General features: G+C 43.6%; 1 protein-coding gene across 2 annotated transcripts in view; it reads left to right on the forward strand.

Annotated features, from left to right (window-relative positions):
• Window positions 1-718: 718 nt before the first annotated feature.
• Window positions 719-14,339, forward strand: part of LOC132382126 (tumor necrosis factor receptor superfamily member 5-like) — a 36,823-nt gene continuing 23,202 nt past the window's right edge. The window contains exon 1 of one of the 2 annotated variants that reach the window (XM_059952013.1): window positions 719-909. In XM_059952013.1, the coding sequence (XP_059807996.1) occupies window positions 723-909 (187 nt within the window). In that variant the 5' untranslated portion in view covers window positions 719-722. Of the gene's footprint in view, window positions 910-939; window positions 1,207-14,339 lie in introns of those variants that run through there. The other variant, XM_059952014.1, reaches the window with a different exon arrangement.

Here is a 14,339-nt window from a genome sequence, read left to right on the forward strand (position 1 = left end):
TTGCACATCTGTACTTTGCAGTGTTACTTTTTAATGCACATTTTGTATTCTTGTTCGTACTTCACTGCTTACATTTTGTATTTTGAAGTATATATTTCTGACTGAGCAAGCTTGCAACAATTTCCTTTGGGATAAATAAAGTTTTATCTTACCTTTTCTTCTTATCTTAAATAATGTAGAAAATAGCGGAAGGCACGAAGTGCATTGCCCAGAACTGCTCGCAATACTGCACTGTACCTCAAAGGGGTGGGCTATAAAAGATATCAAAGACTGCATCGCTGAGCACAGCTCTGCACGCCACACACCAGAAAAAGCGGGATTTCTCCGTGACCACCTGTTTTAATTCCACTTCCCATTCCCATCCCGACATGTCAGTCCATGGCCTCCTCTACTAACGTGTTGAGGCCACACTCAGGTTGGAGGGGCATTCCGCCTGGGAACCTTATATTCCAGCCCGCACGGAATAAGCATCGATTTCTCGACCTTCCGGCAATGATCCCCCTTCACCATTCCCATTTCCTTCTCTCCTCGCCTGCTCCCATCAGATTCCCCCTTTCCCAGTCCTGTATTTCTTTCAGCAATTTCCCAGCTCTTTACTTCACCCCTCCCACTCTCCTGGTTTCACCTGTCACCCTTCTTCCATCGTTGCCCCGCCTGTGAGTTCCCCACGTGACTGGAATTTCCCGGCATGCTATAGACAATAAAGCAACCCTAAAGGCTGAATGACTTTATTTTCCTGTGGGGGGGTTTGGCAGCGTGTTTGTTCTAACATGTCTCGGAGATTTAGCTGTTATCTGGCGCTGTTGGCATTTCTACCGAACCTCCCGGGGGTGTGCTCAGGTTGCCAACATAATGAATACCTGTGGACCCTCAATTCCAAAGCAGATTGCTGTCCCAAGTGCCCTCCGGGTAAGTACCTCACTGAGTGGGGATCATTTTCGCATTTGATGGGAAAGGGTATCTCCACCAGCAGTGGGGTTGCGCCGGGCAGCTATTGGTTTAAGACGGGAAGCTTACATGTAGGTAGCGCCTTTTTACCAATCCAAAGCATTTTCCAATTGCTGGAAAGTAGGAAAGGTTTGTTCAAACCCGGGAATTTCAGGACATCGGAATAACTTCGACAACACTGCCCTCATTGTGCCGCCAAGAGAAGTATTAGAGGGTTAAGGGGAGATCGCCCCTGCATATCAGGAGCCCATTTCTGAGGTAAGCTGGTTACTGTAAGAGTTACCAAGGTTTGATTGAAGCGCCTGTAGTTTTAACAGGTTCCCGAGTTTCGTTCCAACACGCCAATTGACTAGGTTTGGAATTGAAACCGCGGCCTTTATAATTGTCACATTCTCATTCTGTTCCGCCTTCCTAAAACAGAATGGGAAGTGTCACTCTGTTGAGGGGTTCTGTTTCGATCTCGGATCCTTATTCTAATTCAAGATATGGAGCGTTTGCAACTGAACTGTTAGGCGATAAAAGAGACCGTTTCATCTGGCAGATGTTAACTCAGTCTGTTGACACCTCCCGGGACTGCTGTGGAGTTGACAGAAGTTCAGAATGGAATTCTCCCCTCATTGATTTGAGAAGAGGTGGACAAGCAGAAATCTACAAGGCAAGAGACCTGAAGGGCCCTCCCCCCTCCCCCAAATTGGCTTTTTTCATGAAAGGTTTTTTTCGGTTAATTGCAATCCTGCGAGTTTTGGGGAAGCCACTGTGATTCCTATGGGAAATCTGCACTGACAGCTGTGGAGACTATTGATGTGGAGACTAATAATGGAGTATTGATGAATGGGACTAGGTTAAAGGGTACCAGAGTTTCAAATTTATGTGAATTAGCTGGATTAAGATCTAATACGAACCAAGTCACATTTTAAAATCTACAAATCAGTGTCTGAGTGACTAAATGAGCTAGACAAAATGTGTCAGTAGTAGGCAGACACTTAGATCATATTTGATATAAATAACCTTGACAAGTAGGTGTCATGGGTTCTTCAGAGCTCTTGGTTGAGTGTCTCTGCGTGCTTGCTCTGAAGTTCAGTAAGATCATAGCTCTTTCCTCTAACTTATCCCTCAGTTCCACCTCTAAGTCTCAAATAACCAGAGGATCTGTGGAATTCTCAGCCCAATGAAACAGTGGAGGCTACTTCAGTAAATGTATTTAAAATAAGGTTGGATAGAGGTTTGCTGACAGGGGAATTAAGGGTTTTGGGGAAAAGGCAGGTAAACGGAGATGAGTCCATGGCCAGATCAGCCAAGATCTTATTGAAGGGCACAGCAGGCTCGACAGGCCAGATGGCCTACTCCTGCTATTTCTTATGTTCTTAGCTGGGTATCTTCCTTTTAAAAACTACAAAGATTCACTATTCTTTCTTCTTGTCTTAGTCCTGAGAGTCTGAGTCCTTACTTTGAGACAATGATTTCAAGCACCCCCCCCCCCCCACCCGCTCCTCCCCACTAGGGGAATGATGTCTCTGCATCTTCTCTGTCGAGTCCTGTAAGAATTTTATACATATTGACGAGCTGACCTCTCTCTTTTCTGAATTGGAGATGGTATTGGTCCAGTTTCCTTCATCTTCCATCCCAGGAAGCACATAGGTAATAAATATTAAATTATCAGTCACAGGAAGGAGGAGTATCTCCTTGGTAACTGGAAATAAATAAGAAAGGCTCTCGTGCTTTACCAGTGTGTATGGCATATAAGCCACACCAATGGCTTTTGGGGCCGCCTGGTAAAAGAGTCCATTGAACTAAAACTAGAGGGAAAGAACTTTAACAAAGACAAAGGTTTCGCTCCAAGAACTGGAATTCGATTGTATGCAAGGTGGGAGAGTGGAAACCTGATTAGATGAAGGCCAATTAATCAGGAGGACTGTGGGGGTATAAATACTGGGCATCATTCCTGAAGAAGATGGCAGAGTTATCATCAAAACATCGGTTATAATTGATACCTGTACCCGGAAGGAAGCCCAAGAAGAGTTTATTCATTGGAAATAAATAATTTCGTCAGGTTCTGCACCCTGAATCAACTTTATTCCCAATTTACTGAGGGGATGTTGTCCCACATGAAGACTTATGGAGAGAAGTTGCAAAAGACTGATTCATTAAACCCATGTATTAGAGATCTGAGACGTGAAGGAACCTGTTCAGGTGTGAAAAGTGGACCCTGGGGTGAGAATGATATGAAGGAAAAATAGCCACATTGCTGCATTTAATTAATCTTCAAAAGCAAAACTGAGGAGGTTGGGGGTTAAGCTCAAGCAGATGAAAGCCAGGTGTGAGGTTGATATCTGGACTTCTACTGTTCACACACTGTATGAGCAGTTTATGTGATTGATCTTGGAGTTCAGTGAAGAATGCAGTGAAGATCAAGCAATTAAAGGGCAGGCTGAAGTCGAACATTGTGTCTTTCCAAATGAAGAAACTTAAAGGGTTTAAATAATCAATAGACAATAGGTGCAGAAGTAGACCCTCGCGTCTGCACCACCATTCTGAGATCATGGCTGATCATTCACTATCAATACCCAGTCCCTGCCTTATCCCCATATCCTTTGATACCTCTATCCATCAGATATCTATCCAGCTCCTTCTTGAAAGCATCCAGAGAATTGGCCTCCACCGTCTTCTGAGGCATCTTCTGCTCTTCAGTACTCATTGACTTCTTACCACAGAAGATAAGGCTGATAGAAGCATATCTGCCTACAATTCTGTCAACTTTGACTTTGTGAATATCAATTAGTATTGAAACTGCCTATGTGGTCAATTCATTGTATAAATATCACCCTTCCACTAAACAGTGGAGGGGTAGCATATTTTTTTCATTGATGTGATCTGCAGAAATGCCAGTGCATTGAATTACCAATATGTTACAAATTTTGCTTTATAATAAAGACATGGTTTTACAAGGGCAGCTTTGTGTTTTCAATTCTTCCTAGTTGCAAAACTGTTCCTTTGCAACTTCCTTCATTCTTGTAACCTCCAGAATATTTGTGTAATCTCAAATCTGGCTCCTTAATTCATCCCTGAACTTAGTTGCTCCACCAATTATTTTTGTGCCTTCAGCTGCATTATCTTCAAACCTGTCCACTTCTCCATAACATGCTTTCCAACCATTGAGCACATCTATGTGAAACACTGTCGTAGGAAAGCAACATCAAAGACCCTCACCGTCCAGGCCAGGCTCTTTTCTCACTGCTGCCACCAGGTAGAAGAGCCTCAGGATTTGCATCACCAAGTTCAGGAACAGTTACTACCCCTCAACCATCAGGCTCTTGAAAAAAGGGATAACTACACTCATTCTATTGAGATGTTCCCACAACAAACAATCTCTCTTTAGGACTCTTTATCTTTTTATTTCATGTTCTTGCTATTTATTTATATTTATATTTGCAAAGTTTATTGGTTTCTATGCTCTACTTGATCTTTCATTGATCTTGTTTAAAGTTACCATTCTATAGATTTGCTGAGTATGCCTGCAGGAAAAAGAATCTCGGTTGTATGTTGTGACATACTGTATATGTACTGTGATAATAAAATTTACTTTGAACTTTGTATTTCATGGTTTGAGAATACTCCGGTGGAACACAAGATTTTTTTTCTACTTTAAAAAATAGAAGCCATGTTTTGAATATTTGTGTTCCTTTCAACTAACTACCTTTCTTAATTCAGCTCCATCCAACAGAATGTCAAAACCCCAATGATGCACCATTTTGTGCCCCTGCACTTGAGCTATGAAGCATGGAGATAGCAATGCCAGCATTTAGTGTCTATCCCTGATGGAGCTGAGAAAGGGAACTGCAGAGTGGCATAGCTGAGGTGTGAGGATACAAGTTATTTGCCATTGAAACTTTGAGCTGTTGTTGCGGACAAGGTGTGTATGCAGCTGGTTGGGTTAGGGTCCTCGTCAACAGTAATTCTCCGATTCATGATGATGCTGGGGGAGATTTGTTGATGGCAATTAATTGAATGTCAGGGTAAGTTGGCTGTATGCTCTTCCGACATTTTCACCACTAAACGTATCAGAATCAGGTTTAATATCACTGGCATATGTCATGAAATTTGTTGTGCTGCAGAAGTACATTGCAATACGTAATAATAAAAACTAGGAATTACAATTAGTATATACATTTTTAAAAATTTTATCAGTCGTGCAAGAAGAGGGCAAAAGAATAGTGAGATAGTGTTCATGGGCTCATTGCCCATTCAGAAATCTGAAGGTGGGGGGGAAGAAACTGTTCCTTCAACATTGATTGTGTGACTCCAAGCTCCTGCTCCTCCTTGATAATAGCAATGACAAGAGGGCATGACCTGGGTGACGGGGGTTCCTGAATGATGGATATTGCCTTTCTTGAGGCATTGCCTTTTGAAGGTATCCTCGATGCTGGGGAGGCCACTGCCCGTGGTGGGTCTGGCTGAGGTTATAACTTCCTGCAGCTTTTTCTGATCCCAAGCAGTGGCCCCTCCATATCAGACAGTGATGCAACACTCTGCACGGAATTTGTGAGTGTCTTTGGTGACATACTAATTCACCTCAAACTCCCAATGAAAAACAGCCACTATTGTGCCTTCTTTGTAATTTCATCAATATCTTGGGCCCAGGACAGATCTTCAGAGATGTTGACACCCAAGAACTTGAAACTGCTCACCCCTTCCACTGCTGATCCCTCGAAGAACTCTACTGTATATTCCCTCGACTTCCCCTTCCTGAAGTCCACTTTCATTTGGTCTTTTTGACTTTGAGGGCAAGGTTGTTATTGAGAAACCACTGAACCAGCTGATCTGTATCATTTCTGTACGCCTTCTTGTTACCTTTTGAAATTCTGCCAACAATAGTAACGTCATCGGCAAATTTATACATAGCAGTTGAGCTGTGGCCAGCCACACAGTCATGGGTGTAGAGAGAGTAGAGCAGTGGGCTAAGCATGCAAACTTTAGATGTGCCAGTATTAATCATCAGCAAGGAGGAGACAATATCTCTGACCTGCATAATCTGGTGAGGAAGTCAGGGATTCAGTTGTCGAAGGATTGGAGGTCCAGGTTTTGGAGCCTGTTGCTTCGAACTGAGGGTGTGATTGTGCCTTAATCAGCTATTACTATTGTCCAGTTGGTCCAAGGTGATAGGCAAAATTGCAGTGGGTCCAGGTGCTTGCTTAGGCTGGAATTGATTCTAGCTATGACCAACCTCTCAAAGTACTTCATCACAGTAGATATGGGTGACAGTCATTGAGGCAGCTCGCTCTGCTCTTCTTCAGCATTGGTATAATTGTTGCCCCTTTGAAGCAGGCGGAACTTCTGGATACAGCAATAAGAGATTGAAGATGTCCATGGGCACTCCTGCCCGCTGGTTGGCACAGGTTTTCAGAGCCCTACCAGGTACACCATCAGGTGTAAACCTAGAGGTCACCTGTGTGTTCATACATCTACGTTATGCTTTTGTGTGTATTTGTTGGGTCTGACTAATTACACAGAGTATTTTCTAAGTGGGGAGAAAATTCAGAAATCAGGGGTGCAAGGGACCTGGGAGTTCTCATGCAGGATTCCCTAAAGGCTAACTTGCCAGTTGAGTTGCTGGCAAAGAAGGCAAACACAGTGTTAGCATTCTTTTGGAGAGGACTAGAATATAAAAGCAAGGATGTAATGTTAACGCTTTATTGGGCTTTGGTCAGACCACACTTGGGAGTACTCTGGGCAGTTTTGTACTCTTATGTAAGGATGTGTTGATATTGGAGAGATTCACAAGAATAATTCTGGAATGAAAGTTGCAAAATATTAGGAGCGTTTGATGGCTCTGGGCCTGTACACACTGGAATTTTGAAAAATGAGGGGTATCACATTATAGCCTATCAAATATTGAAAGGCCTACATAGAGTGGGTGGAATGTTTCCTTTAGTGGGGCAGTCTAGGAATCAGAGGACACAACCTCAAAATAGAGGGGTGGTCCTTTAGCACAGAGATAAGGAGGGTTTTTTTCCTGTAGTCAGAAGGTGGGGAATCTGTGGAATCCATTGCTACAGATGTCTGTGGAGGCCAAGTCATTGGGTATATTCAAAGGGAGGTTGATAGGTTCTTTATTAGTAAGGAGATCAAAGGTTATGGGGAGAAGGCAGGAGAATGGGGTTGAGACAATAAATCAGGCATGATAGAATGGTGGAGCAGACCCAGTGGGCCAAATGGCCTCATTCTGCTCCTATGTTTTATATTCTTATGGGCTTATGATCACTGCTGAACAATGCTATACGTGGGATGATGTCCTGGGCCAGCAAACACATCTTCCTTTATGCAATATATGACTCCAAACACGGGAAACTTTTCATTAAATTTGACTTTTATTACATCTCCTCAGTGTATGACCACATCAGATTCTGCACGGACGTCAAATGCAAGTGGTCTTTGCAATTGTATCTTTATGTAGCTAACACTGCAGTGGGATCTAGATTCAAGTAGTCCTGGCGGAGTCCAAAGTCAGCATCAGAGAGCAGTGTATTGGTAAGTGCCTCCTGATCGTATTATCATCAAGACCAGCATTGTCTTTCTGGTGACTGATAATAGACTGATATTTCTGTAACTAGCTTTGGAGTATGTTACCTAGATAATTTGCCAAGGTTTCAGGCAGAGCTTGGCTTGAACTACAGCCATTTCATGAGTTCAAGCTTTCTGAGGAGACACCAAAATGATTCTGAACCCATATCCTTCTGTGTATTATGGCCTCTCCGTTCTATTGATTAAGACAATAAGATATAGGAGCAGAATTAGACCATTTGGCTCATCAAGTCGGCTCCACCGTTTCATCATGGCTGATCCAATTTCCCCTCAGCCCAAACCTCCTGTCTTCTCCCCGTATCCCTTCTTGCCCTGACCAATCAAGAATCTATCAACCTCTGCCTTAAGTATACGTCGGTGACATGGAGGATGGAATTGATGTCTTTGTTGCAAAGTTTGTATATGATACCAAGACAGGTGGAGGGTCAGGCAGTTTTCAGGAAGTGGAGAGGCTACAAAAGGACTTAAGACCAAGTGGGCAAGGAAATGGAAGATGGTGTGTAGTATATCTGACGGGAGTGAATCGAATTGGCTAATGACGTGCTTTGGTGATGGATAGAAAATTTGGGGAAAAGTAGAGAATAGTCAAGACTGATTTCTGCCTGGCTGTGTGATGCCAGAAATCCAGATTGTTGTCATATCCACAAGTACACGGATGCAGAGGTACAATGAAAAACTTAGTTGCAGCAACACCTCCCTACTGTAACCTTGCTGTGCTTGTGAGTCACTCATCAAGGATGGGGCTTTCCAAGGAACTTTCTTTTCCACTTATTACGTTATTGTCCACTGCCATTTAAAATGGGATGTGAAAGCTTTAAAGGTGCCAGCCACATTTCCCTTTCCAAATGTCAACAGCGAGGCTGACGTTTCAGCGCATTTCTGGGAAGCCTCGCATTGTCAGAATGAAATGACGGTCCGGTCCCTCCTTTCTTCCAACTGGACTTAAAAGATCCCATGGCACTCTGCATGGAAGTTTCTGCTGGGACTCTGACAACGATTATTTGACCGACTCACAAACAGAGGTCAAATGGTTTTTAGATTGACCCTTGCTGTTAGAACAGTGACTACAAAATTGCTTAACTGCCTGGAAAAGGCTTTGCAAAAAATGTGAATGGTTTCTCTACGTCAGAATTGATCTGACTGATTACTTGTATAATCACACTCTTATTTTCTTACAGTGAACCATCATTTTGAAGATACTTCATCATGCTGTCAGGCATGAATTTCCAGGATTTAGACCAGTCATGATATATTTCCATTGTATTTCAGTGAGGATCTTGCAGGTGATGATGCTATTCTGTACCTGCAACCCTTGCAATTTTGGGGTTTAGGGGTGAGGAAATGCTGTTGAAGCAACTTTCACTACTGCCACAGTGGAGGAAAATGTGAATGTGTTAGGATAACACACACAAAATGCTGGTGGAACACAGCAGGCCAGGCAGCATCTATAAGGAGAAGCACTGTCGACGTTTCGGGCCGAGACCCTTCGTCAGGGTCTCGATAGATGCTGCCTGGCCTGCTGTGTTCCACCAGCATTTTGTGTGTGTTGTTGTTTGAATTTCCAGAATCTGCAGATTTCCTCGTGGATGTGTTTGGATAAAGGATGGGGTGCCAGTCAGCCAGACTGCTTTATCCTGGGTGACCGTGGGCTACTTCTGGGTTGCTGGAGCTTCATTCAATACAGCTGGTGTAGGTTATTCCATCCCCCACACTTTGGTTGGGAGTGGTTCTTTAGGACATGAGGAGGTGAATCACGTACCAGAGAGTTTGGAGTGACGTAGCCGGGTGGTGCCAATGCGGATGGTAGAAGCAGTTATATCCTCTGCAGCTGGGGATGGTGTTAGCCTGGTATGATGGGGATCCCCGAGACAAGCAGAAGATTACTGACAAGGAAAGAACCTGCAGATGCTGGAAATCCCACAACACACAACACACAACACACACACACACACACACACACACACACACACACACACACACACACACACACACACACACACACACAACACACACAACACACACAACACACACAACACACACAACACACACAACACACACACACACACACACACACACACACACACACACACACACACACACACACACACACACACAAAATGCTGGAGGATCTCAGCAGGCCAGGCAGCACCTATGGAAAAGAGTAAACACTTGTTTCGGGCCAAGACCCTTCATCAGGACTGGAGAAAGAAAGATGCGAGGTCAGTGTCATGAGAACTCTGATTTCTCATCTTTTTTTCTTCAGTCCTGGCGAAGGGTCTTGGCCCATAACGTCAACTGTTTACTCTTTTCCAAATATGCCGCCTGCAGAGTTCCTCCAGCATTTTGCGTGTGTTGCAGAAGATTACTGAGTAGATTTTTAAAAATTCTACTCAAAGCCTGCTCTGATGTTCATGCCATCGAGTTGGAGGCTACCCAGATGGAATACAGGGTGTTGCTCCTCCAACCTGAGTGTGGCCTCATCACAACCATGGACTGACAAGTCAGAAAGGGAGATGGGAAGTGAAATTGAAATGGGTGGTCACTGGGAGATCCTGCTTTTTCTGGCAGAGTGTAGGTGCTTGGTGAAGCTGTTTCCCAATCTACGTCAGGTCTCACCAATATGCAGGAGACCACACTGGGAGCATCAGGTACAGCAGATGGTCCCAACAGACTTGCAGGTGAAATATCGCCTCACCTGGTAGTGAGGGAGGAGGTGTAGGGTAGGTGTGGCACTTGTTCCGTTTGCAAGGATAAGGGCCAGCAGGGGTATCAGTGGGGAGGGATAAATGGACAAGGGAGTTGCATAGGGAGTGATCCCTGCAGAAAGCAGAAAGTGTGAGGGGGATAGGGAAAGATGTGCTTGGTCAGGGGGGGGGGATCCCATTGAAGATGGCAGAATTCCAGAGAATTATGTGCTGGACGCGGAGGCTGGTGGGGTGGTAGATGAGAAGAGGAACCCTGTCTCTGCTAGAGTGGCAGGAGGATGGGTTGAGGGCAAACATGCATGAAATGGAAAAGATGCTTATGATGGTGGAGGAAGAGAAGCCTCTTTGTTCTGGAAAAGCCTCATCCAGAGAGCAGATGTGCTGGAGATGGAGGAATTGAGAGATGGGGTGGCATTTTTACAAGTAACAGGGAGGGAAGAGGTATAGTCCAGGTAGCTGTGAGAATCAGTGTCTTGCTCAGTCAGAAATATATACTTTAAAATACAAAATGTAAGCAGTGAAGTACGAACAAGAATACAAAATGTGCATTAAAAAGTAACACTGCAAAGTACAGGTGTGCAATGAAACCATGCTGTACTTAAGGAGGAGGAGTTGTAGAGTCTCATAGCCACGGGGAGAAAGGATCTCCTGTGATGTTCAGTGGTGCGCCTACTAAAGTTGCTCCTCTGATTGTCCAGTTTGTCATGGAGGGGGTGAGACCGATTGTCCACAATGCTCCGTAGCTTCTGCAGCATCCTCCTCTCAGACACAACCATCAGGGAATCCAGTTCCACCCCCAGAACAGAACCAGCCTTCCTGAAGAGCTTATTGATCTTCTTGGCGTCCGCTGCTCTCACCCAGCTGCCCCAGCAGATTACAGCACAGAATAGATTGCTGGCCACCTCTGAGTCGTAGCAGATCTACAGCATAAGAACTGCAGAGGTTGAATGACCAGAGCCTCCTCAGGAAGCACAGTCGGTATTGTCCCTTCTTCACCCCTTCTCTGTCCCTTCAGTCCAGGTGAGTTCCCAGGTATTTGTAGTCCCAGACAGTTCACACATCCGTTCCCTTGATGGACGTGGGAATTCAGGGTGTTTTCACCTTCCTGAAGTCCACCACCAACTCTTTTGTCTCAGTGATGTTGAGGTGCAGGTGATTCAGCCCACACCAGCCAATGAAGTTGTCCACCACTCTTCTGTACTCAGCCTCTCAACCCCAGCCCGCAACTGCCGAATCGTCTGAAAACTTCTGCGGGTGGCAGGACGCTGAGTTGTATCTGAAGTCCGAGGTGTAGACGGGGAACAGGAAGTGGGACAGGACAGTCCCCTGAAGTGACCCTGTGCTGCCAACCACAGTATCCGATACACAGCTCTGCAGTCTCACATACTGTGGCTGTAACCTTTGATCCAGGACGCCACACAACTTATTTAATTTAGCTAATATATTTATTCCACTGTAATTGACCTTTTTTCTCTATTACGTATTATGTTGTACTGCTGCCGCAACGTTAGCAAATTTCATGACAGACGTGGTGATATTAAACCTGATTCTGATTCTGATCCATCAGCAGGATCATCAATCATTACCATGTTTATTTTACAGTAACTATATAAACATATCACTAGAAGAGCTGGGCAGAGTGATGGCAAGATATCTGGTGTGTAGATGCGTCAGCAGGAGAATCATTCCCTGTGGTGAAATGGCGCTCAAGTGATCATTTTACGTAAAGCACTGACCAATTTGCACAGTTAATAGATGTGTCAAATTGTACAATAACTTACTGTTAATAATCTGTCAAATTCTGATTATCTTTACAATGACTAATCACCTCATTGAATTTCATAGTGTATTGGTTTCAGTTGCAAATAGGGGGAAATAAGAATTCTTTTTTCTCTAAAATAAAGCTTAGTCATTTCTGAAGTAAAGGTTGGTTCGATTTCAAAATGTTAACTGAAACTCTGCAGTTGGTAATTTGGCAACAATGAGAGGAGCTGAGTGGTGTGTTTGCAACACCAGAGAGGCTGGCAAAGGAATGAACAAAATAAAAAAAAAAATTCTGCATCTGTTGTCTTTTACTAGAGTAAATAGTGAAAGAGTAAGGTGGGCGAAGGTGGAAAATTTAATTAGGTTAACTGACTCATTTGCAACAATGGTGTATACTTGGTATTAATGTAAATTCCACTTCAGTAATCATTAAAATGGATATTTCCATTATGTGATAAGGAATTAAAATCAATCTTTTCTGTTAGTACTTTCACTGGTGAGTAAATATGTCTGAAACTTCCCATTGAATGTTTCATTAGGATCAAAGCAAACAACCTCAATTATTTTTCCACGTGTTCAACAATCTTCCAAGCTGCAGCGTCTGAAAGTGTTAACATCTTGCAATGATTTACACTCAAACATTTCCCACTTTTGTCTCAATGTCAAAGGCCTTCAAGGCCCCCACGCTCTGAATTTCTTACGGTATTGATTAAGGCGGGTTAGTTAGTGAACAGAAAATATTATCAAACTTGCTTATTTACAGACATGCAACGCTTGCTTTGCTTGCAACAGAGAAGGAAGTGAAGGCTTTTAAATCTGCATTCTGATCTTGTCTGCCCAAAGAATTTTGGATGGATGGGAGAAATGGTCCTTGAATGGATCTCTTGATAAACTCTAGACTTCACAATCTATTTTGTCGTGGCCTATTGTCTGCCTGCACTTTCTTTGCAAGAGTAACCTTCTTCATTCTATTGTTGCTTTTCCCTTCATTTTTTTTTGTTATTTTTTTTTATTGAAGTTCATCATCAAACAAACATATCCATAAGATGTATTTCAGATACATCAGATATCATATAGCCATATTTGCCACAAATCTCCACATAATATTTATCTGAGGTATACACTTAAAGAAAAGAGAGGAAAGAAAGAACAAGCAAAAGGAGAAAACTATGTACAAGTAGGGAGTGATTTTTTTTTTAGAACATATTCTGCTTTTCGCTTTGTACAGCTTTGAGGTGCTGATGGATTGGAATGTTCTGTATAGACAGAAGCCAAAGTGAAGTTTTTCACTGTATCTTGGTACCTGTAACAACAACACAACCATTAACCAATCAGTCCTCTCCTCTGATGCTGATTAATCTGTCACCATTGTGCAGGCAGTGAATGGCATGTCAGGAAGAGCTTGAGGTTTCCTCAAGCCATGGAGGCTGAGGGCTCACCTGCTAGAGATATGCTTGACTATGAAAAGTATAGATGAGTACAATAGTCAATCTTTTTGCCATGGTAGGGGCAACAAAAACAAGAGGGAGGTTAAAGGGCATTTGAGGGGGAAGTTTTTAAGCAGGAAGTGACTGATATCTGGAACGATACCAGAAGAGGAAGTGTAGGCTGATACAGGCCTAATGCAGGTAACCAGATTAGCTTAGTTGGGCAAAACAGTCAGCATGAATATTGGGGCTTGGTTCTGTCTGTACAACTCTTGTAACTCTGTGATTTCAGGTCTGCGTGACACTCTGACTCATAATATAAAGCTAACTGGCTCCAAGAACGCACTGGAGATGGCCAAAAGCCAGCAAATGCATTTCAATGAATTGCCATGAGTCAGCATTTGGTGAGATGTTATAGGTAACATCATCTTAAGCCTGGTGGGACTCGGGCTGCTGACAACAGCTCACCAGAGTCCTCTGTCTTGGGCCGAAGGCTGATCAGCCCCGCAGCTCCTGCTTTCCCCACGCGGCTGCGTACACCTTCCAGGTGAAGATCCTTCCTCTCCCAGGGATGAGGTCTTTGGAGCTTCTATATTGGTGTTTCTGTAGCTCTGGGCTTTCATGGAATGAGGTTGCTAGCCCCATGCCCAACCCTTCCTCCTTTTGCAGCTGGGCTTGGGACTGTCCAAGGCAGAGCTAGTCATGAAATCTCAAGCTTGATAATAAATTGGTTTTGCCTGTTGGTGCCTCATATGGAAAAGTCACTCTTTTCATTGAATTTCTGATGATAAGGCCTGTTTTGCTATGCCTACTTTGTGGTTGTAGCTGAAGTGCAGCTACTTTATCTTTCCTTTGATAACTAGTCCTCTACTCTGAACGCAATATCTCTAAGTGACACCCAACTTTCCCGTAAGCC

This window comes from Hypanus sabinus, chromosome 27 (genome assembly GCF_030144855.1).
Source record: "Hypanus sabinus isolate sHypSab1 chromosome 27, sHypSab1.hap1, whole genome shotgun sequence".
NCBI classification, from domain to species: Eukaryota; Metazoa; Chordata; class Chondrichthyes; order Myliobatiformes; family Dasyatidae; genus Hypanus; species Hypanus sabinus.